This window comes from Oratosquilla oratoria, chromosome 10 (assembly GCF_046742065.1).
Source record: "Oratosquilla oratoria isolate Oo_2021 chromosome 10, ASM4674206v1, whole genome shotgun sequence".
Classification (NCBI taxonomy): domain Eukaryota; kingdom Metazoa; phylum Arthropoda; class Malacostraca; order Stomatopoda; family Squillidae; genus Oratosquilla; species Oratosquilla oratoria.
In genome coordinates, this window is record NC_134786.1 from 54,381,594 (window position 1) to 54,406,831 (window position 25,238).

A 25,238-nucleotide genomic window follows, 5' to 3' on the forward strand; every position below is an offset into this window, starting at 1 on the left:
GTAGGTGCCTGTTGTACTCTGACAGTAGAGCCCAGCATTAGTTTAATGTAATCTAGCACTATCTGGTGCCCATTTGATATGGGATTTTGTCAATGTATCCATTATAATTAGGTTTTAGCAATATGTGAAATCTTTGTGATATAATGGACAGTTGGTAATAAGAAAAAGGCACTCATACATACATACATATACCAAGGCTTTTTCCCCCTTACAAGGGGGGTAGCCAAAAAGAAAAAGGCATAAAATCATTCCCACCCATTCCATCCCCGAATACACTCCACACCCCTCCACCCTCCCTCTCATCTTAGCACCTCCTGAATGACGGGTCATCCCTGCACCTTGTCCACTGCCCTGGGTCAGAAGCAGTGTCGCAAGACACAGCACATCCACAGCTAGGCCGCTTCATTAAACCGGCGACCCCCCCTCTCTGTCCCCCCATTGCATAAAATGAGAGGATGGGGAGAAATCCCTTCGGGCTGCATCAAATTTTGCTCACACATACTACCCCACCCCCATTCCACCTCATGCAATCACAACATCATCCATATACAACCATTCTCCATTTACCCCCGTCCCCCGCCCTCTCCCATCCCTCCTCAACAGACATTCCCCCCTTCCCCAAAGCCCCCTTCACCCCATCCATCCACCTCATCCTAGGACGTCCCCCCATGTTCAATCCCTCCACATCTGCCCTCCACACCTCTTTTACTAGTCTTTCGTCACTCAATCCTTCCATGTGTCCAAACCATCCTAATATTCTTTCATCAACCCCATCTCCCAGCTCCCTTTCCACCCCTGCTCTCCTCCTCACCTCCCCACTTCTCACTCCATCCAGCCCAGCAACCCCCATCACACCTCTCAGACACCTCATCCCAAACACATTCAAACTCCTTCTCTCTTCTCTTATGTTCCATGTTTCTGCCCCATACAGTGCTGTTGGCACAATCACTCCTTCATACAGTCTCCTCTTAGCATCCATTCCCAAATGTCTATTCCTCATTACACTCTTTAATCCACCAAGACATTTACTCGCTTCTCTCAATCTACATTCTACCTCCACTTTCACTCCACCTTTCCCTGCCACATTTGCACCCAAGTATCTAAAACTATCCACTTTCTCCAGTCGCTCTCCCTTAATGCTTACTTCCAGTCTACTGCCACTTTCACCCCTTGTACATCTCATCACTTCACTTTTACCCACATTTATCTTTAGCTTTCTTCTATCACATACTCTCCCAAACTCTGTACAAACTTCCTCAATCCCTCCTCCGATCCTGCCACAAGCGCAGCATCGTCCGCAAACAACAGCTGGCCCACCTCCCACTCCTCTCCACTTTCTTTAACCATCTCCAATCCCTTGCCCACTACCCTTGCATTTACCTCTCGCACCACCCCATCCATGTACAAGTTGAACAGCCAGGGCGACATAACGCATCCTTGACGAAGTCCCACCTTTACCTCGAACCACTCACTCTCTCCATTTCCAATCCTGACACAAGCTCTACTACTCTCATAAAAACTCTTGACAGCTCCCAGAAGCTTTCCTCCTATCCCGTACATCTGCACAACCTCCCACAGTGCCTTCCTGTCCACCCTATCACAAGCCTTTTCCAGATCCATAAAAGCCCAAAAAACATCCTTCCCCTTTCCTATAGCTTTCTCACATATCTGTCTTACCACAAAGATCCGATCTACACAACCTCCACCTGTCCCAAATCCACACCGCTCCCCACCAACCACTCCCTCTGTTCCTCTCCCAATCCTCTCACTCAAGATCCTCCCATAAGCCTTCCCAACCACACTTAACAAGCCAACCCCTCTGAAACCACTACTCTCACACCCGTCCCCCTTTCCCCTGCAAAGAGGAACTACACAGGCACTCCTCCAGTCCTCCGGCACTCCACCCTCTCTCCAGCAAACACCAAACAACCTCACCTACCAGTCCACCACCACTGCACCTCCCCACTTCAGACACCCCGTACGGCATCCATCCAGACCAGGCGCCCCACCCGCTTTCATCATCTTAACAACTGCCTTCACCTCATCCTTCCTTATTTCTCCTCCATTCTCCTCACTCATCACTCTCATTTTCTTCGCATTTCCCACTGCAGCTATCTTTCCTTCCCTATTCTCCTTCACATTTAGCAACTCCCTAAAATATTCTGCCCATCTTCCCCTTACTGCCTTCTCTTCCATTATCATCTCTCCATCTGCACCTTTTACCTTTTCTTCTCTACTTGATTCGCCTCCTCTTCCTCTCTTAATTTCTTTCCAAAACATCTTTTTATTACTTTCAAAATTTTCTGTCAAACTCGTACCCCATTTCACATCTGCTCTCCTCTTTGCAACCTTTACCTTTTGCTTTACTTCTCTTTTCTTTTCTTTGTACCTCTCATATGACTCCCTCGTCCTATTTTGTAACCAATCTGTGAAAGCTCGCTTCTTCTCTTCTACAACTTTCTTTGTTTCCTCATCCCACTACCCTTTCTTCTATTTCCCCCTGTCCTTCTTGTTCCACACACCATCCTTGCACACTTTATGACTCCCTCCTTGAACCATCCCCATTCCTCCTCCACACCCAGCTCTACTCTACCCTTTACTCCTTCCCACTCCTCCCTCAGCTTCTTTCCGTACTCCTTCTCCTTTTCCTTTTCATTCAAAGAGTTCACTCTAAGAACCTCCCTACCTTTTGTCCCTTTCCTCTTTCTCCATCTATCCTCCACTCTCAACTTACCTTCCACCAAAAAATGATCTGATATTCCCCCACCCTCTCCCCTTAGCACATGTACATCCTTAACTCTTCCTATCATAATCCTATTTACCACTACATAATCCATTAGCGCTCTATCTACCACCCTTCCCTCCACCACCCTCACCCATGTGTACTTATGCTTGACTTTCTTCCGAACACTCCCCCTAATTAATTCATTATAATGAAATTTGAGTGTATTGATTGTAACTAGACATACCTCTGCATGGTCCACTATCCAATAAGAGGCAGAGAAAGTCTCTTTTGTCAGCAAAGCCTCCACTTCCCTCTGAGTTCAGTCTTGCTTCCTGAACCAGGCTTAAGGTTTCAGCTCAGAGATCTATGGGTCTAGCAAGTGGCTATTGCTACCTTTCTAGATGCTGTGGAGTTCCTGTATTTATTTATTTGTTTATATTTTGTATATTCATTTATTACCAATTATTTTTCATCTGACTGGTAAACTGAGAGGTTGTCTGATAGTGTTTTTTGCTCTTCATTGTGTGCAAGTTCAGAGCTGATTGTACATTATTAAGATAGTAGAAGCAGTATCTATTGTAGAACTATGACAAATATAGAATACATTGGAAATGAGCTTTTGAAATTACTTTGTGCACTATTCAACTTTGCTTCAAAATTGCTTGAAAACAATGACAGATTGAAATCATTGTATGTCTGACAATTTGCCGATTTCCTGTACACTCATTTCACCTGAACATGTACATCTTGGAACTCTTTGTTAATGACTTCAGTTTTCCATTTAAACTTTTTATTGCCAATTATTTTTCCATGCATTCACACATACTCCCTCACCCCCCCATCTTCCACCCTCTCCCATGCATCACATCATCATCCATACACAACCATTCTTCACTCACCCCTATCTTCTGTCTTCTCCCTTCCTTCCCCAACAAACATCCCTCTCTTTCCCAATGCCCCTTTTACCTAATCCATCCATCTCATCCTTGGTCTACCCCCTCATGCTCACTCCCTCCACATCAGCCTTCCACACCTCTTTTACTAATCTTTGTTCACTCATTCTTTCCATGTGTCCAAACCATTCCAGTACTTTCATCAACCCTATCTCCCAACTCCCTTTCCACCCCTGCTCTCCTCCTCACCTCCTCATTTCTCACTCTATCCAGCCTAGTAACTTTTACCATACTTCTCAGGCATTTCATCTCAAACACATCTAAACTCTTCCTCTCTTATGTTCTATGTTCCTGCACCATACAGTCCTGTTGGCACAATTACTCCTTCATACAATCTCCTCTTAGCATCTATTCCCAAATGTCTGTTTCTCATTACACTTTTTAATCTTGCTTCTCTCAATCTACATTCAACCTCCACCTCCACTCTTCCCTTTCCCACCACATTCACCCCAGTCTGTCTCCCTTAAACACTTCCAATTTGCTGCCATTCTCTCCCCTTGTACATCTCATCACCTTACTTTTACCAACATTTATCTTCAACTGTCTTCTTTCACACACTTTCCCAAACTCTGTCACTAACTTTCTTAATCCCTCCTCTGATCCTACTACAAGTGTAATATATTCATCAAACAACAATTGGCTTATCTCCCATTTTTCTCCATTTTCTTTAACCACCTCCAATCCCCAGCCCATCACCCTTTTATTTACCTCTCACACCACCCCATCCATGTATAAATTGATCAGCCGTTGCAACATGACACATCCCCAGCAAAGTCCTCCCTTTACCTCAAACCATTCACTCTCTCCATTTCTAATTCTAACACATTATTACTCATGTAAAAACTCTTGACTGCTGTTAACAGATTTCTGCCTATACCATATATCTGCAATACCTCCCACAGTGCCTTCCTGTCTACCCTGTCATAAGCCTTTTCCAAATCCATAAAGGCACAAAGCTTTCTCACATATCTGGCTTACCACAAAAATCTGATCTACACAACCCCTACCTGCCCTAAACCCACACTGTTCTTCACCAATTACTCCCTCTGTTCTTCTTCTAATCCTGTCACCCAAAACCCTCCCATAAGTCTTCCCAACTACACTCAACAAACTGATCCCTCTGAAACTACTGCACTTACAATTGTCCCCTTCTCCCTTGTAAACCGGAACTATACGTGCGCTCCTCCAGTCCTCTGACACTCCACCCTCTTTTAGACAAACATTAACCCCTACAGTGTCAGCGGCATACATTGTATGCCGCAATCGTTTTATGGATTGAGCGTCAGCAGCATACATCATATGCCTCAATTTTAAAAATTTGCCAAAAATAGGCATTACATCGAGAGTCAAATCTGTGGTAATGACCAAGTTAGCCCCATCCATTGGATAAAAGCACTTAAATTTTTTTATTTATTGACAAAACTGGCAACCCTGGCAGCAATTTTTCGGGGGTAACTTGGGGTATAAAATTGGCCTTTAGGATGTAAATTAGGCGATTCTGGTGTACAGAATGAAGTATGAGGAGGTGAAGTTGTACTTCGACAGTTAGGCAGGTGCTCTTTAGTACGTATTCAGACATATAGAACTGCCAATTGTGCACTGCCAAGTTTTGTAATAAATGCGTAATACAAAATGTGGCCGGGCAATAATGGTGTGATGGATGCTTACTAAAACATTTACCAAAACAATAAAAAACCCTACAATCACCTATCCTCCATGAAATTATAAAGAATAAGATACTGAAGAATCAATTTGCCACATACAAAGTTATAGATATTTGCCAGAAAATCCACAAAAACTGTTTATAAACACATTTTCCATAAGTGTCAGACTATCATGGGCGAATGTACATTGACCTGAAACATCATAGATGTCAAATTTCTTCACTCTGAAATTCTAACAAAGCTTCCCTGAAAAAATATGACCTCGTTCAACCTATGTGAGGAGTGAAAGAAAGTCTACGGATGTTCTATCAAACTTTCACTTGCATATCTTGACAAATTCGACCCAGTCTCTCCATTTCTAGGCTAAGGTGAATCAAAATAAACAAGATTTGTTGGTTTTACATCATTTTGATTTTATTTAAGCAATAAAGAAAAAATAAATTTTGGCTCTGACACTGGGGGGGAGGAGTATACAACATTCGCCCAGTGACATACAGGTTAAGCAACCTCACCAGCCAGTCCAGTATCATTACCTTCCATTTTAGACACTCCACGACGCCCATCTAACCCAGGTGCCTTACTTTCTCTCATCATTTTAATAACTGATTTCACTTCATCTTTTCATATTTCTCCATTTTCCTCATTCATCACTGTCATTTTCTTAGCACTTCCCAGTGCAACCATCTTACCCTCCCTATCCTTCACATTTAACAACTCCATAAAATACTCTGTCCATCTTCCTCCTCCTACAGTCTCTTCCATTATCATCTCTCCATCTGCACCTTTTACTTTTTCTTCTCTACTTGATTCGTTTCCTCTTCCTCTCTTAATTTCCATCCTAAACATATTTTTATTGCTTTCAAAATTCATACTCTTACCCCATTTCACATCTGCTCATCTTTTTGCCACCTTTATCTTATGCTTTACTTCTCTTCTCATTTCTTTGTACCTCTCATATCTCTCATCCTGTTTTGTAATCAATCTGTGAATGCTGGTTTCTTCTCTTCTACAAACTTCTTTGTTTCTCATCCCATCATTCACTACCGTTCCTTCTATTTCCTCCTGTCCTTCTTGTTCCCCACATCATCTTTGCACACCTTATGACTCCCTCCCTGAAACATCCCCATTCCTCCTTCACCCCCACTACTCTCTCAGCTTCTTGTACTCCTTTTCTTTCTCATTTAAGCATTTTACTCAAAGCACCTCCCTACCTTCTGTCCTTTTCCTCTTTCTCCATCTATCCTCCACTCTCAACTTACCTTCCACCAAATAATTATCTGATATTCCCCCAATCTCTCCCCCATAGTGAAGAGGCATGGGCCAGAAATCAGGATTTAAAAATCATTGAGAGGTAGAGACTGGCATCCTAACTAAGTATGGTAGTTAGTACATGGGGTGGGGCACCCGGCTAGGTAGGATGCCATCAAAAAGTTTTCCAAATAAGACCCTTTTTAACCCTTTTTCTGTGGAATCGCAATTTTCCCAAAATAAATCATTTTAGACATAATGTAAAGGGAAATCCTCATGGATTGCTCAGTTTTTATGATAGAAGGTTTATTCAACACTCAAAATAAAGCTCTTGAGGAGCTTGATATGACAGAATATTACAATTTTGAAAAGAACTAATTCAAAGGGGCCAATAAACGTCAAAATGTAGGCATTACCCATTTTCCCCCAGGACCAGACCTTTTTTCATATTTGCCTCACTGATGGGTCATCTGATATAGTAATATGCAAATACGACAATTCACAGGCTTAGGGACATATTATGGGAGTTTTTTGGAAGTTTTGAGAATGATTGATCAATTTAGGGTTGTGTACTGGGTGTCCAAACTTCAACCCTTTTTTCACTCAAAATAGATGTCTGCAGAATAGCCTATACTGTACTTCAGCAGCAAAATTAAAACACATGAATGGCTTTGTGGTAATTTACAATTTCTAGATATTAATGAATCTGCCCTTTCCATAAGTTCAGATGACATGAACAGCATTTTGGGATATATTAACCCATTTTGTACAACTGTTCCCAGGAACCTTTTTGAAAAAATGCATAGATTTCCTGAAATAATGAATTACCAGAATTAATGCCATTCCCTCAACCCAAATCAGTAAGACTTTATTCTCATTTACTGTGGCTCATCTTGACAAACTCTCTCACAATGACAACCACTGGTGCTGCAAGACCCTATTTTCTTAACACAGCCACATCTTGTCAGGCTGCACTCGGCTTTACACGAGCACATGACTAGTTTGGCACATTTCTTTGTAATGGTATCCAACCTCATCAATTTCAGCTTCAACTTTCCACTTTCCATCATCCAGCTGTGATCAGTAGGTAGGGGGCAATCTGGTTTTGGTTCTAATGCCTTCTTCCAGATGAAAGCCTGATAATTTGCATGATCAAAATGCAAGTTAAGTGCATCCTGGGAAGGCAGCAAAGATTCGACTGAACTCTTCCCCTTACTGAACATCTTCATTCATATGCTCCTCATATCCGTAAATGCCACAAATGAACTGTTCTGCAGATGCCCTAGCTTCTTCCAACAGTCCAGGGGATTCCCCAAGGTGTGCCAGTAAGGATAGGTCTTTCACATAGTCTTTCCAAGTACTTCGCTTAGCTTTCCTGGAAAACTGACTTGTTGTGTCACAGCCTGTTACCGCATGGTATGCAATAACCAAAGGTGGGTAGTTAATTGCATGAGCAGGAATGTATTTTGTCTTCTGAAGTTCCACAACTCATCCATATTTCAGAAGGTAGGTGTTGGCAATGACCCAGAGCAAGAACAAGGACATCAGTGTCATGACATTGAATAACCACATGGCTGTAGCCAGTTTCCTTGGTCTTCTTCGCATGTAGTATTAGCCAAGTATCTGCCTTCTTGTGGCTAAATTTCAGTTGTTAGATGTCACTTCGGCATGACAACCAAGCCTGATCTGCATCATTCAGTCCACCTGCTATTATCAGTTCATGGCCTTCTAACAGGTCTAAGGCACTCATCAAGTTCTTTACTCAGAAATGAAGCTATCTCTTCTTTGTTCTTGGAATGTGTGATAAACTGTTTCCAGGTACGTGGTAACTTGAAATGTCTTGAATCTATCACCCTTCTGATTGGTCTCATCAATCCAGCCTGATCAGAAGGTGTCCCATCCTCAGTGGATGTCTCCAAATATCTGTCAAACAAGACATCAACTTGAGAATAACTCTTTCCAAACTTTCCTTTCACAATATCCGAGAAGACGTCTGCAAGATCTCCAAAGGTACTGGCTTTTTCAGGCTTACCAATGGCTTGAATGAGGGCCAGTGCATCTATCAGGAGACAGGTGACAGACTGACTCTTGAGTAGGTTTGTCATTATTTTTGCTGTTGTTTTCTCAATGATGTCTTGGAGGTCTGCTTTGTTCTTGGTAGACAGAAGCTGTCGATTTGTGTTTGCAATGGAAAGTGGAACTGGAGAGAGTTCGTGTTTGAGAATGTTTTTCAAGTTAATGTCTCTCCCACCTAAGGCAACCAGAAGTTGACTGAAAATATCTCTTTCTGCCTTTAACTTGATCACCTTGTCTTTCTGGACTGGGACTTTCACCTTGTACATTGTTGTCAAAGTTTTTGCCTTATTCTGAGGAATCCTCCTGGAATAAAAGTCAGCAGAATGGTCTTGGAGGCATGATTTGACAAAATTTGTGACTAAGCTAGTACCCTTCACTTCAGCAGAAAGTAGCTCATCCCACACATCATCAGGGGCAACGTCATCTGTGGACAGGCAAACCAGGTTTTCCATATGATTGGAAAATACCCCAAAACGTTTGAACTTTCCAACAAGGCTGCTAACATCAGTTTCATCGTGTTTCATACCTGCTGGACCAGAGTCTCTGGCTAAGATTGTCATTGCTGTCTGTCAACTGAAGGTTGTAGAGAGCAAGTGTGTCATCAGCAATCTGTGAACATTCATTGTACGTTAAACACTACCTATCTTGCACTGCTTCCAGATGAGTTATTCCAACAATTACTCCACTAGCCTTTGCTACTTGGTTGATGTGCACTAGTGCTTGATCATTGGGTATCTGGCAGAATTTGGTATCTGTTCTCTTTATAGAGCACCTTCCAGCTATGAACTCATCATGTACCTCTGATGATGTAGTCGCAAGATAAACAGGACCCCACCAAGTATAATTAGTGTGGTCATAGAGAGAAAAGTAAGGTAACATTCTGGAAAACAGTTCAAGATGCAGTTCCCAGTTTCCCTCTCGTTCAGCCCATATGAATCCCAGCAGGATGACAACCATTTCCATGTAGTGAAGAATCCCATAGAATGTAGGTGAGAAGAAGACCACGTGGAGAATACAGGCAGGTGCTAGGCCATCTCGGAGGAGTTCCTTGGACGAAGTTGGACCCGTAGTGTATTAATATATAGCTACATATTCATTTCTTCCAGAACTTGTACAGGGGGGGTGGGGGGTGGGGTAGTATGTGTGAGTAAATTTTGACGCAGCCCGAAGGGATTTCTCCCCGTCCTCTCCTTATATGCAAAGGGGGACGGAGAGGGGGGGTCGCCGATTAAATGAAGCGGCCTTGCTGTGGATGTACTGTGTCTTGCGACACTGCTTCTGACCCAGGGCGGTGGGCAGGGTTCAGGGATGACCCGTCATCCAGGAGGCGCTCAGATGAGAGGAAGGGTGGGAGGGGTGTGGAGTGTATTTAGGGATGAAATGGGTGGGAGTGTTTTTATGCCTTTCCTTTTGTGGCTACCTCCCTTGGAAGGGGAAAAAAGCCTTGGTATATGTATGTATGTATGTATGTACATATTCATTTCTTCCAGAACTTGTACAGAGCACAGGGGCCATCTCAGTGATGAAACTCGAAATCAACTCAAATGAAACTGTAAGATTGACCTTCAGGTAGTAAAGGCAAAGATGGCATGCTTACCAGATCCAGTTGTGATGTTGCCATATTTCCAATGGGTGTGGGATGAATAATGCTGTGACACAGAGCAAGGGGGAAGTGATAGAGCAGGATTAAATGATCTATCTACATGTACCAATCTACCCTTGTGTGTGTCAAATGTCAGCATTAAAAGCTAAACATTTTTATTTAACATAAAGTCATTGATGCACCTTTTACATGTTCAAAAACTTAAATTATGTGGAGACCTTAAATAGGGTCGAAGTTTGGAGACCCCAGAATCAGGCCCCTAATTGATCAATCGTTGTCAAAACTTCCAAAAAACTTCCTCAATATGTCCCTGAACAATGGTAGTATTTACATATTACTTTACCGGATGACCCCATATGGGGGCAATGAGGAAAAAGTATCTTGTTTTATCCTGGGGTTAAAGGGTAATGCTCAAACTTTGGAACCCCCCCCCCCCCCCCAACTTTTTTTTTTTTTTTTTTTGTGTGTGTGTCACTCACATACTCCCCCCCCCTATCGGGAGGCTAGGACAGTGCCCCTCACAGAGGGCTTTTGTAGCTCATGGTGATCAGTCTTTGTATCTTGCAACATCTAGTTTGTTCTAACATTCTTGTATGTTGTTTGCACACACTGTTGTTTCATCCAATTTGTTCCAGATATCCACCACACTGTGGATTTGTTTTCTCTCTCTCTCTCTCTCTCTCTCTCTCTCTCTCTCTCTCTCTCTCCAGATTTCTTCCAATAAAATTCCTTTTTGTGTATTTACCTAGTTGTGATGAGTATCTACCAGAAGTGGTATCGCAAATTGAAAATCAGAGAATTGTCTTCCTACATCTTCAGAACCTGTGAACACCTCCACCTCTTTCTGGAGGTGCAGTCAGGAAAAGCCTCAGTCCATTGGATTCAATAATATTTTCCCCTGTTTTTTCCACATGAGTGATGGAAACTAGTGACCGCTCTCTTCCTGCTCCCCCTCCCCCTCCTCCTCCAGGTGACTTGGAAACCCCCACACTAAAACAACACAAATGACATTCTAAAGCTGCTTCCTGTGAGATGCCCCAAGGACTGTTGATGGTGACTGTAGGACATGGGGTCCCAATCATTGGAACACAAGGCAACAATCATTATTTTGTGAAATATTCTTTCTAGCTATGGTGGATCCTGAACCTTGCCTTAGTGGATTGTGTCTTATATTACTGTATGGGTTAAACAGCTGTAGCTGACTGTCAAGATGTGACCATTTGTGATAAACCCATAATTTTGTGTATAATACATTTATTTTGAATCTTTCAAGGGAGGACCCCTATAAAGGTTTACTCCATGGGTCTATGAAACTCCAGGAAAGGTTGGTATTGCAGTTCTCAGGGTATAAACGCTAGTTTTTTATTTTTGTTTTTACAGAGGATTGATATCATTTATGACATGATTGCGAGTTTCAAAGGTAAGGCATAGGTCAAAAACAGCTGAAAAGAATGAGTTGTCATTGATTTTGCTTGATAGAATTTGTGTATTTTGATCATTTTTTGGCATACTCCCAGACTCCCTATATTAAGATGACAGCCGTTAATTTCCTTATAGACACTCATTCTGTACTATTCATATTCCGAGAATATTTAAACCTGTATTCTTAGAATGTTCAAGTGATTGAAGCCATAGAAATATTACTATCTTGAGATAAGTTATGTCGATATCTTACACAAAGCTACCAACCTATGTTGTCGTACTGTAATTGACACCAGTTTTTGTGAACCTTGTGTCCTGCTGCAACAATGTATGCATAGGTTTTGTATGAGTTGCTGTTAGTAGTGCCTCGACTTTGACATTACTGTGTAGGTGCTGTGTCTTCATACATTCCATGTGACCCAAGCAAGTATGGTGGGGGACAGGTATGAAGTAGCAAAGATAGGAGGGACAACAATTGGGTTTTTTAGATGGGTGTGGGTTGGGTGCATGCTTTGTATTCAGTGAGGTAAGAAGTTTGAGGAGAGCTATAAAACTTGAAGAAGGAAGAACTACACAAGAAAGAAGGAAAGTTAACATGGAAGATTTATTCTGAAACCTTGCCAACTCGGAGCTCTTGCAGCACAGATAATGAACTTTGCCCAACAAACCTGGTCAGATTCCTAGGTCCCATCAACTCCTGTCTACATTCATGTTGAAATTGAGAAGTCTTTGGAATAAAGTCAGCAAGATGCTCTCACCATGTACTATCCATTTATTTGAGTAGCCACATTGACTCTCCTGAATCAGGGTGTCTAATGGGCCTCCAACCACTTGAGATGGGGAATGAAACAAATTGCTTCTGTACCCCTGGGTAGACTCAGTGATTCTCACATTCAAACGAGGCTGTGGTTCAGTGCACCCTAATCCTGAAGGAATTAAAGAAAATGGAAACGAGTTAAATCCTTTCAGGATCATGCTATGGTGATATTAAAACACTCCTTTGGCATTAATTTTATGTGCACTTTGCCTAGCAGTTGCATTCCACACAAGAACAATAAATCAGTGTGGTACTCATGTCATATCCATTGGGAAGTGACTTGAACATACAATTTTTTTTTTTTTTTTTTTTTTTTTTTTTTTTTTTTTTTTTTTTTTTTTTTTTTTGAGTGGCTAGCGTTTATTATGATAACATTCAGCCTGTAGTGTGTGGAAGATTTCTAAGAAGATGAACAAAAGGCAAAATTGACGAAAGTGGAGCCACAGAAGTGGTCAACTTGCTCTACCCATTAATACTTTGGGTAACCCCCCCCCCCTTGTCACCCACACTTAAGGTTGTCTCCTATGGAGAAAACCCCATAAGTGGGATCAATATCAAGTAAGCATGCCACATGCCCATATCAGTAAATGTTCATGAATTATGTTGTAACAGACCTAGATTGAGTCTCTTGGAACAGTCTGGTTGGAGGCAGGATATCCCAGTGGTACCCATGATAATTCAAAGGCATTTGGTACTAAAGATGTTGAGGTGCCTTTACAAGTCAATATTCGTTGTCCATGTCTCATAACCATACAGCAAGACAGGGAGCATAAGGTGACTTAAGAACCTGATTTTAGTCCTGCATAAATATCAAGGATATGTACTCTATTTAAACAAATCCATAATACCATGGGCCATGTCAGTCTCTCAAAGGACTTCCTGACATGACCTACCACTGTTAACCACTACACTACAAAGGTACATATATGAAGTTTTCCAAGACCTCATTGTCCTTGCCACATACATGGGTTGTCCAAACTGTGTTCTAGGAAGCCCTCCTGGCCATTGATCTTGGTCCAGGAGACCTGGAGTCCTAAGGGTCTTGGCTCCTTGTGTAATGACATACGGACCTCCAATGATTCAACAAGAAGTACAGCATCATCAAAGACAAGGTCATTGACCTTAATGTTGCCAATGGATGCTGATATTGAATAACAGTACTTTTCAATATCTACTCCATGCAGGTGTTGAAAATTGTGGGTGAAGACATACCCATCTCACTCATGAATTTACGGGAAAATGCTGATCACTTGATCTCTTATACCTCCTTCCTGTTACTTTCTTTACCTCTGTGCCTCACCATTTTGGATCAAAGTACTGGTCCAGTTGCAACTCAAACTAACATTCAACAAGAACACAAAAACTCTAGAATTAGATCAATTGTTGACATACCAGAAGTGAACCCAGACTGCTCAGTTCTCTGAAACTGTAGCAGATGGGAATGGATCTGTGCCAGCAACAGAGGGGAGAGCCGTGTTAATACCTAGTAAAGGTAACAATCCTGCTGATCCCCTTTCTCCCTCCAGATAGGGACAATCAGCACTTTTTTTAGTTGGAGGGAATTGTATTGGACTATCAAGCATATCATTGGCTACATTACATTCCAAATCTCTGCTCCATATAGCATTGTGGGTACTATTGCTCCCATACAACTTTTTCTTCATATTCATCCCCAAATACCTGTTTCTCATGACACTTTTCATTCCACCCAGATACCTACTCCCTTCCTTTACTCCTTAATTGACCTCCACATCCACTCTTCCATTCACGGTCATGTGTGACCCGCTTCTTCAAACCTCATCATTTACACTCACATGGAAGCTGCCCTCATCATTCTGTATATATCTCGTCACTACTTTAGCCCACATTTACACATGGTGAGACCAGTGATGGTCCTTGTAAGTAGTGGTTGTGCAAGGTGGGCAGCAGAGAGGTTCATCTTTCTACTGCCTATTTTCAGTACTCCTCAACCCCTGCACCTTCATCTAGAGGTGCAGCCTTCAAGGTCTGACACTCAGTCAGGCCCAAGATCTCTGTCAACTTCAGCTATATTTCTGCTACATCTTCACATAAACAGAGTTGACAAGTTACTTGACCCCCACCTACTACTACTCACAGCCATTCTCTCTCTCTCTCTCTCTCTCTCTCTCTCTCTCTCTCTCTCTCTCTCTCTCTTTCTATCTCTCCAGAGAAATCAATGGGAGAACCTGAGAATGTGGGTTTCCAGTCATTGAAACTTGAGGCAATAATCATTGTTATAATTATTATTGGAAGAGGAGTGGAAAGTGTAAAAAGATCATAGAAAGGCCTGATGAAAAAGTATTGGGATGGTTTGGACACATGGAAAGAATGGGTGAAGAAAGGTAAAAGAGATGTGGAAGGCAGAGGTAGAAGGAGTGAATTTGAGGGGACGACTGAGGATAGGATGGGTGGATGGGATTAAGGGGGTATTGAGCAAGGAAAGAAGACAGGAGATAAGGATGAGTGGAGAGTGGCTGTGTATAGATGATACTGTCATGCAAGGAAGGGAGGGGCATGGGGTGTGGGGTAAGGGGATGCTTGTGTGTGAAGGATATTTTGACACAGCCCAAAGGCATTTCTCCCCATGTTCTCTTTTTCTGCATGAGGGGACAGAGAGGGGGGTTGCTGATTAAGTGAAGCAGCTTTGCTGTGAATGTACTGTGTGCTACATTACTTTTGACCCAGGGCAGTCAGCAGTATACAGGGATGACCCATCATCCATAATGAGCTAAGATGAGAGGGAGGAAAGGGTAGCAGAGGGGAGTGGAATGGGCTACATTCCTTATAAGGGGCAAAAAGCTCTTGGTATATAGCTTGATAGAATTATTATTACTTGTGACTCCTATCTCACATACCCTGTGTAACTCAAGTCACCAATTGCTAAACTTTCTCCTCAGAGTCAGACAAGTACAGTGTCGTCTACAAATTACAACTGGTTCGCTTCCTGTGACCCTCCATTCTTACCCACTAATTCCTAACTTCTGACTCCCTTACATTTACTGCTTTAACCACCCCATCCATACATATGTTGAACAACCATGGCATCATCACATAACCCTGGAACCAATCATGGGTACCTGCATGTGGTGGTCCCACAAGGTGGACAGCGAAACTGCCCACTTTCAGAACCAATCAACCCATTCACCTCCAACAGGAGGTGCAGTCCTGAGGGGCTCACACTTTGTCTCCTGACTGGGCCCAAGGGGTCTATTAACTTCTAATGTATTTCTTACTCCTTCACAACTGGCAACTGGTCTCTTCTTCCTACCACTTTCAGCCAACATTTCTTCCCAGAGAAGTCTATTAGAGGTTCCAAAGACTGTTGCCAGCCAATGTGGAGTTGTAAGTTTTCCACTGAGTGAATCTCAAGACAATAATTAATTCACATATCACTGATATAGCCCCACATTTGTCTTGCACCATTTACTCTCCATTTTCAACACTTATACATGGCCTACTATACAGTATCCTAGAAACCTTGTGGCTACATTCAGCAGACTTCCCTTGCTAAATACTTTTCATCTGTCTTATTGCAAAGATTGATCTATGAAGCCTGTCCCTCTTCTAACCACACTGTTCTTCCCCAAGTCACTCCCTCTGTTCCCCGTCCAATCCTCTTAATTAACAGTATGTGGAAGAGCTTAGAGGATGATATAGCCCAAGCTCAAACAATACATGAGTTCAAATGTAAGTATGATATTTGGAAATCAAAGATATAGATTAAGTTGGAACAGTACATGTTAGAAAATTAGAGAATAGGAGATGGGACCCAATAAGCTTTGTTCCTTTCCTGTATACTACAATTAGGTAAATACATCCCTATACACTATACACCAGCAGCCTGACCCATCTGAAACTACTACATTTATATGTCCCCCATTCCCTTGTCTAGTGAGACTACATGCGCTCCTATCCACTGAGACACTTGCTTCCCTTAGACACACATGAACCATCTTCCCAGCCAGTCCACCTTAACCACACCCTTTGTCAGTCAGTCCAAACATCCATCCAATCCAAGTACCTTTCCACCTTTCACTGCTTTCAGTGCTACATGTGTCTCCTCTTTTATAAAGGCTCTGTATGAAGTATTAACTGTGAAATTGTAGTGTGTCAAAATCAGGTGATCTGACTGCTGTTACTAATACTTTACTGAATTATTTTTGGTACACTTCAATTTGAAACTTCTCAGCTTATTGATAAAAAAAATGGTGATTCATCCATTGTTCTTTCAAGAGAATACGCAGTATTCTGTTTCAAGAAAAGTAATTATTTCCAATTTTTTAATTGGAGTAGACTGAAGTTGATTAGTTCTCCCCAGTCAGGTTCATAGAAATTACCTCTGTCTTCTTGTTTTCCCTCAGAACTAGCACAGCTGGTACACAGGCCAATCAGGCTTCTCCCCTAACCGTACGTGCTCTGGAGGAGAAGGTGAACAAGTGGATGCTAGAGGCCAGAGAACAGGAAGAGCGTTTCATCCAGCAAGCAGCACATGTCAATGCCTGGGACCAGCTGCTCCAGCAGGGACATGACCAGATGCAGAGTCTCCGTGACACCTTAGAGAAAGTTAAAGTGAGTTAATAGTCTTTTGAGAATGAGTGAATGGTGGTGTAAATGGAAGCATGCTGGTCTCGCATTTGCTTAATTGTGGGTTCAAATCCCACACTTCTCTCCAATTCCCAGCAGTGACTGTTAACTGCCCCAACAGTTGAAGTACATTAGGCATAGGTAACAGCTTTAGCTGCAGCTACACACCTGGCATAGGCTCCTCACCTTCTTGAAATATTGTTTTTTCAAAGAACTGCTAAATATGAGTGAAGGTAAGTAAATGAAATATTGATGCTAGGGAGAGGTGGTATATGGGAATGAGTCTTGGGTTATGGAGTTACAAAATATGGAAGACCAAAGAAAAGGTAGGTGGTTGGGGGAAAAGGAAGCCATTATTACTTGTGGTCATATTGAACAAGTGGAAATGTGTTTGGGTATTAGATTGAGTTAAAGAATATATAGACTGTGTGATGAGTCCACCAGAGATGAACTGGGAGCATTGCTGGAAAAGAAATAAGTATAGCCAGAAGGTGTTGTGTTTTGTGTCACACTGCCACTACCATTCTCATCCAGTAAAGAAAAGGATGATGTATTAATTAGAAAATAAATTTGGTTTAATGTCGTGCATGGCAGACAAACTGGTGAACTGATTCAGTGTCTCATCAGTGCATAGTTTCTTCTGAATGAAGAACAAAAAACACTAAAAGAATAACTAATTGGTGACTTCTCTCATGACATCAGATTGACCAGCAGCGACTTGAAGCAGAATTAGACTTCATCCGTGGGCAGCAGGGGGAGTTGGAACAGTTGGTAGAACCACTGGAGCGTGCCATCACTTCAACCCCATCTCAACACCAAGGAGACAAACAACGGGATAATATGTACCAGATGGCACAGGTGGGTGCTCAAGGTTTCAAGCCATCAGTATATGAATGCTACCAAGCAACAGAGTACTATTTTGCACTTGAACAAAATATAGGGAATCCCCTACATACAAAGATTCAAAGATACAAAAAGGCAAAAGCAAGGATAATTTTCTCTGTGTGAAAGGCATAGTAGTTTCTCTGGATCAGTTTGTTGAGTGTAGTTGAGAAGGGACCATTTTGAGGAAGAGTGGGTTTAGGACTGGTAGGGGTTGTGTGAATCAGATTTTTGTGAGAAGGTAGATATGTGAGAAATCTTTAGCGAAAGGTAAGGATGGTTTTTGGCTCTATAAATTTGGAAAAGGCTTATGACAATGTAAACAGGAAGACACTGGGAGGTATTGCAGATATATGGGATAGGAGGAAAGCTTTTAAGAACAGTCAAGAGTTTTTACAAGAGTAGTAGAGCCCGTGTTAGAATTAGAAATGGAGAGAGTAAGTACATACATACATATACCAAGGCTTTTTCCCCCTTCCAAGGGAGGTAGCCAAAAAGGGAAAGGCACAAAAACACTCCCACCCATTACATCCCCAAATACACTCCACACCCCTCCCACCCTTCCACTCATCTGAGCACCTCCTGGATGACGGGTCATCCCAGCACCCTGCCCACCCCCCTGGGTCAGAAGCAGTGTCGCAAGACACAGTACATCCACAGCAAGGCCGCTTCATTTAATCGGCGACCCCCCCTCTCCGTCCCCCTTTGCATATAAGGCGAGGACGGGGAGAAATCCCTTCGGGCTGCGTCAAAATTTACTCACACATACTACCCCACCCCCCCGCCCATTTCTCCTCATGCAATCACAACTTCATCCATATACAACCATTCTCCACTCACCTCTGTCTTCCGTCCTCTCCCTTCCTTCCTCAACAGACATTCCCCTCTTCCCCAAAGCCCCCTTCACCCCATCCATCCACCTCATCCTAGGACGTCCCCTCATGTTCACTCCCTCCACATCTGCCTTCCATACCTCTTTTACTAGTCTTTCTTCACTCATTCTTTCCATGTGTCCAAACCATCCTAATATTCTTTCATCAACCCTATCTCCCAAATCCTTTTTCACCCCTGTTCTCCTCCTCACCTCCTCATTTCTCACTCTATCCAGCCTAGTAACCCCCACCATACTTCTCAGACACCTCATCTCAAACACATTCAAACTCCTTCTCTCTTCTTCTCTTATGTTCCACGTTTCTGCCCCATACAGTGCTGTTGGCACAATCACTCCTTCATACAGTCTCCTCTTCGCATCCATTCCCAAATGTCTATTCCTCATTACACTCTTTAAACCACCAAGGCATTTACTCGCTTCTCTCAATCTACATTCTACCTCCACCTTCACTCCACCTTTTCCTGCTACACTTGCACCCAAGTATCTAAAACTATCCACTTCCTCCAGTCGCTCTCCCTTAATGTTCACTTCCAGTCTACTGCCACTTTCACCCCTTGTACATCTCATCACCTTACTTTTGCCCACATTTATCTTTAGCTTTCTTCTATCACATACTCTCCCAAACTCTGCCACCAGCTTCCTCAATCCCTCCTCTGACCCTTCCACAAGCGCAGTGTCGTCCACAAACAACAGCTGGCTCACCTCCCACTTTTCTCCATTTTCTTTAACCATCTCCAATCCCTGACTCACTACCCTAGCATTCACCTCTCGCACCACCCCATCCATGTATAAGTTGAACAGCCAGGGCGACATAACGCATCCTTGACGAAGTCCCACCTTTACTTCAAACCACTCACTCTCTCCATTTCTAATCCTAACACATGCTCTACTACTCTCATAAAAACTCTTGACAGCTCCCAAAAGCTTTCCTCCTATCCCATAAATCTGCATAACCTCCCACAGTGCCTTTCTGTCTACCCTATCATAAGCCTTTTCCAGATCCATAAAAGCCCAAAAAACATCCTTCCCCTTTCCTATAGCTTTCTCACATATCTGTCTTACCACAAAGATCTGACCTACACAACCTCTACCCGTCCTAAATCCACACTGTTCCTCACCAATTACTCCTTCTGTTCCTCTCCTAATCCTCTCAATTAAGATCCTCCCATAAGCCTTCCCTACTACACTCAACAGGCTAATCCCTCTGAAATTACTACATTCACACTTGTCCCCTTTTCCCTTGTAAAGAGGAACTATACAGGCACTACTCCAGTCCTCCGGTACTCTACCCTCTCTCCAGCAAACATTAAATAACCTCACCAACCAGTCCACCATCACTGAACCTCCCTTTTTCAGACATTCTGCATGACATCCATCCAGACCAGGTGCCTTACCTGCTTTCATCATCTTTACAACTGCCTTCACCTCATCCTTCCTTATTTCTCCTCCATTCTCCTCACTCATCACTCTCATTTTCTTCGCATTTCCCACTGCAGCTATCTTTCCTTCCCTATCCTCCTTCACATTCAGCAACTCCCTAAAATTTTCTGCCCATCTTCCCCTCACTGCCATCTCTTCCATTATCATCTCTCCATCTGTACCTTTTACCTTTTCTTCCCTACTTGATTCGCCTCCTCTTCCTCTCTTAATTTCTTTCCAAAACATCTTTTTATTACTTTCAAAATTTTCTGTCATACTCCTACCCCATTTCACATCTGCTCTCCTCTTTGCCTCCTTTACCTTTTGCTTTACTTCTCTTTTCTTTTCTTTGTACGTCTCATATGACTCCCCTGTCCTCTTTTGTAACCAATCTGTGAATGCTTGCTTTTTCTCTTCTACAACCTTCTTTGCTTCCTCATCCCACCATTCACTACCCTTTCTTCTATTTCCCCCTGTCCTTCTTGTTCCACACACCATCCTTGCACACTTTAAGACTCCCTCCTTGAACCATCCCCATTCCTCCTCCACACCCATCTCTGTTCTATCTTTTACTCCCTCCCACTCTTCCTTCAACTTCTTTTCATACTCCTCCTTTTCCTTTTCATTCAAGGAGTTCACTCTAAGAACCTCCCTACCTTTTGTCCCTTTCCTCCTTCTCCATCTATCCTCCACTCTCAGCTTACCTTCCAAAAAATTATCTGATATTCCCCCACCCTCTCCCCTTAGCACATGTACATCCTTAACTCTTCCTATCATAATCCTATTTACCATTACATAATCCATTAGCACTCTATCTACCACCCTTCCCTCCACCACCCTCTCCCATGTGTACTTATGCTTGACTTTCTTCCTAAACACTGTATTTGCTATCATCAACTCTCTTTCAAGACACATTTCCACCATCAACTCTCCACTACGATTTTTTCCTGGAACTCCACACTTCCCAACCACTCCATCGATTGGACCATTTCCCACCCTAGCATTAAGGTCTCCCAGTACTATTACATTGACATTTCTTCCTAAACCCTCTATGCACTCATTTAAATCTATCCAAAAGGCCTCCCTTTCTTCCATGCTCTTCTCACTGCCTGGCCCATATGCACTTACAAAGACCCACATCTCCTTTCCCAGTTTCACCTTCATCCACATTATCCTTGAGGAAACCTCCTTCCACTCCACTACCCCTTTACCTATCTCCTCACTTACTAGAATAGCCACCCCTTCCCTCCCTCGCCCTCTCTTCACTCCTGATAACCTCCCACTTACACTCCCAAACTTACACTCACCCTTGCCTTTCAACTTAGTTTCACTCAAAGCCAACACATCCAACTTTCTTCTCACAAACATACTACCTATCTCTTCCCTTTTACTCTCATCTGTACCACATCCACGCACATTAAAAGACCCAAACCTTAGGGTGCTGGCCCGAGGCCCTCCAGCACCCCTTATGCCTTTCCTTTTCTTTTTAGGAATCTGCCCCTTGGGGCTACAGGGAGAAGGATGCCTAGTCCCTCTCCCCGTCCCTTTCTTCTCGCCTCTTACGATCCAAGTGGGAAACTTGGTGGCAGTATTCTTTTCCCCCACCACAGGGAATTTTCCCCCACCACAGGAGTAAGTGGTTTGAGGTAAAGGTGGGACTTCACCAGGGATATGTTATGTTGCCATGGCTGTTCAGTTTATACATGGATGAGATGGTGAGAGGTAAATGCAAGGGTAATGGACCAGGGATTGGAGATGGTAAAAGAAAATGGAGAAAAACAGGAGATAAGCCCATTGTTGTTTGCTGACAACACTGCGCTTGTACCAGGATCAGAGGAGAGATTAAGGAAGTTAGTGACAAGAGTTTGAGAAGGTGTGCAGAAAAAGGAAGTTGAAGATAAATGTGGGTAAAAGCAAGGTGATGAGATGTACAAGGCAGGCATTATATTCTTCCGATTTAAATTGGAATTCTGATTTCTTTCTTTTCCTGGCAATGATCTCGATTTTTTGTCATTAATTCCCGATTGTAATAAACGATCTTGTTAAAAAAAAAAAAGAAGCTGAGAGAGTGAAGGATAAAGTAGAACTAGGAGTGGAGGAGGAAAGGGGATGGTTCAAGGAGGGAGTCATAAGGTGTGCAAAGATGGTGTGTGGAACAAGGAAGACAGGAGGAAATAGAAGGAAGGGTAGTGAGTGGTGGGATGAGGAAGCAAAGAAGGGTGTAGAAGAGAAGAAGCGAGCTTTTATAGATTGGTTACAAATTAGGACGAGGTAATCATATGAGAGGTACAAAGTAAAGAGAAGTAAAGCATAAGATAAAGGAGGCAGAGAGGAGAGCAAAATGGGCTAAGAGTATGACAAAATTTTGAAAGTAATAAAAAGATGTTTTGGAAAGAAATTAGAAGAGGAAGAGGAGGCAAATCAAGTAGAGAAGGAAAGGTAAAAGGTGGAGATGGAGAGATGATAATGGAAGAGAAGGCAGTGAGAGGAAGATGAGTATAGTATTTTAGAGTTGCTAAATGTGAAGGAGGATAGGGAAGGAAAGGTAGTTGCAGTGGGAAGCGCTAAGAAAATGAATGTGATGAGTGAGGAAAATGGAGAAGGAATCAGGAAAGATGAAGTGAAGGCAGTTAAGATGATGAGAGCAGATAAAGGCACCTGGGTTGGATGGATGTCATGAAGAATGTCTGAATGCCTTACTGCCATCTCTTTCGTTATCATCTCTCCATCTACACCTTTTACCTTTTCTTCTGTATTTGATTCACCTCTTCTTCTCTTAATTTCCTACTAAAACATCTTTTTATTACTTTCAATTTTTATTGTCATACTCTTATCCCATTTCACATCTGCTCTCCTCTTTGCCTCCTTTATCTTTTGCTTTTCTTTTCTTTGTACCTCTCATATGATTCATCGTATTTTGTAACCAATCTGTGAATGCTTGTTTCTTCTCTTCTACACCCTTCTTTGCTTCCTCATCCCACAATTCACTACCCTTCCTTCTATTTCCTCCCATCCTCCTTGTTCCACACACCATCTTTGCACACCTTAGGACTCCCTCCTTGATCCATCCCCATTCCTCCTCCACTCCTATTTCTACTCTATCTCTCATTCCCTCGCACTCCTCCCTCTCAATTTCTTGTACTCCTTTTCTTTCTCATTTAAGCATTTTACTCTAAGCATCACCCTACCTTCTGTCTTTTTCCTCTTTCTCCATCTATCCTCCACTCTCAACTTACCTTCCACCAAAAAATTATCTGATATTCCCCCACTCTCTCCCCTTAGAACATGTACATCCAAAACTCTTCCTACTCTTCTCCTGATTACCACTATATAGTCCATTAAAGCCCTATCTACCACCCTTCCATCCACCACCCTCTCCCATGTGTACTTATGCTTGACTTTCTTCCTAAACACTGTATTTGCTATCATCAACTCTTTCTAGACACATCACCATTATCTCTTCACTACAATTTTTTCCTGGAACATCACACTTTCCAACCACTCTGTCTATTGATTCATTTCCTACCCTGGCATTAAGATCTCCCAATACCACTACATTGACATTTGTCCCTAAACTCTGTATGCACTCATTTAAATCTGTTCAAAAAGCCTCCCTTTCCTCTACACTCTTCTCACTACCAGGCCCACATGCACTTACAAAAAACCACATCTCTCTTCCCAGTTTCACCCTCATCCACATTAACCTCTTCACTCTGGGGCACATCGCACGTCTGGCAGCATTAGCTGCCCGACGTGCGATGTTGCGTCATGATAATCGCATTATAAAAAATAAAGTCAGTGCTCAATCGTTCGTTCTCTTTCACCAATGTATTCTGATAACCATAGAAAATTGATGAAGCCAGTTTAGAGAGAATGGAAATTACGTAGGTATGACCACAATAAATATAATCAAGATGGCGATGTCAGCATCATCGAGTACCCACTTGCTCCTCATGCCGCATACGTAGGCGTCACCGTATGGAAGTGGTTAGCCTTGAAGAAACCTCATTCCACTCCACCACACTAACTGCCTACCCTGAGTAATTATTGGTGACATGTGCTAGGTATACAGTATATACATATATGATTCTACACAGGGACCCTTTGTCCATTAGATGCTGAGACAGGAGGGGTTGTGAATGGGTTTTGGGTGGGTGTATGCTTTGACTTTGCAACCCCTCTTACAAGGGGAAAAAATGCCCTGTGGTATGTTTGTATTTATTTAAATGTTTTACATTGTGTTTTACAGAACCTGGATGGACAGCTTCGACAGATGACTGATGATTTATGTCAGATCATCGAACACCTCAATGCTGGTAATGCAGGCACACAAAGCACTGATCCTGTCACAATCATTGCACGCATCCTCTCAGCACATATGGACACCTTGAAGTGGGTAGATCAAAATGTTTCTCTCTTGTCTCAGAAAGTAGATGAGGTGTCACGGGCTGCTGATGGAAGACGGAGAGATTAAGATGTGAAGTCAAGACATTATTGATAGATGAATATGAGTGAAGGAAAATAATATGCTTTACAGTGATATGTAAAAGATAGATTTTTTTTTTTTTTTTTTTTTTTCAATTTTATTTGTAAAATTGTCAATGGTCAAATAAACTTTTATAATAAATAGGTGGTGTGTTTAGATTTTCCTTTGCATAAGGGAATTCACCAACAGGTAGCAAATTTTCAAGCTAACAAGACATACATATACCAAGGGATCTTTCCCCCTTACCAGGGAGGTAGCCAAAGTCAAAAGGTATAATTCCACTCCCACCCATTTCATCCTGATCCATTTTACTCTGTGGTAAGGAAGAAAGAATACTGCCACTTATTGTTCCCACTTGGGTTGTAAAAGGCAACTAAAATGGGATGGAGGATAGGACTGGGCATCCTACTCTTTGTAGCCCTAAAGGGTAAATTCCTAAAAGAAGT

The 25,238-nt window shown here is 42.5% G+C and overlaps 1 protein-coding gene across 3 annotated transcripts in view; it reads left to right on the top strand.

Moving 5' to 3' along the window:
- Nup62 (nucleoporin 62) overlaps window positions 1-24,935 on the top strand; it is a 63,441-nt gene extending 38,506 nt beyond the window's left edge. For 2 of the 3 annotated variants that reach the window (XM_076191775.1, XM_076191774.1), the window contains exons 7-10: window positions 11,543-11,593; window positions 16,891-17,098; window positions 17,816-17,971; window positions 24,556-24,935. In XM_076191775.1, the coding sequence (XP_076047890.1) occupies window positions 11,543-11,593; window positions 16,891-17,098; window positions 17,816-17,971; window positions 24,556-24,780 (640 nt within the window). In that variant the 3' untranslated portion in view covers window positions 24,781-24,935. The remainder of the gene's footprint in view (window positions 1-11,542; window positions 11,594-16,890; window positions 17,099-17,815; window positions 17,972-24,555) is intronic. The other variant, XM_076191776.1, reaches the window with a different exon arrangement.
- Window positions 24,936-25,238: the final 303 nt, after the last annotated feature.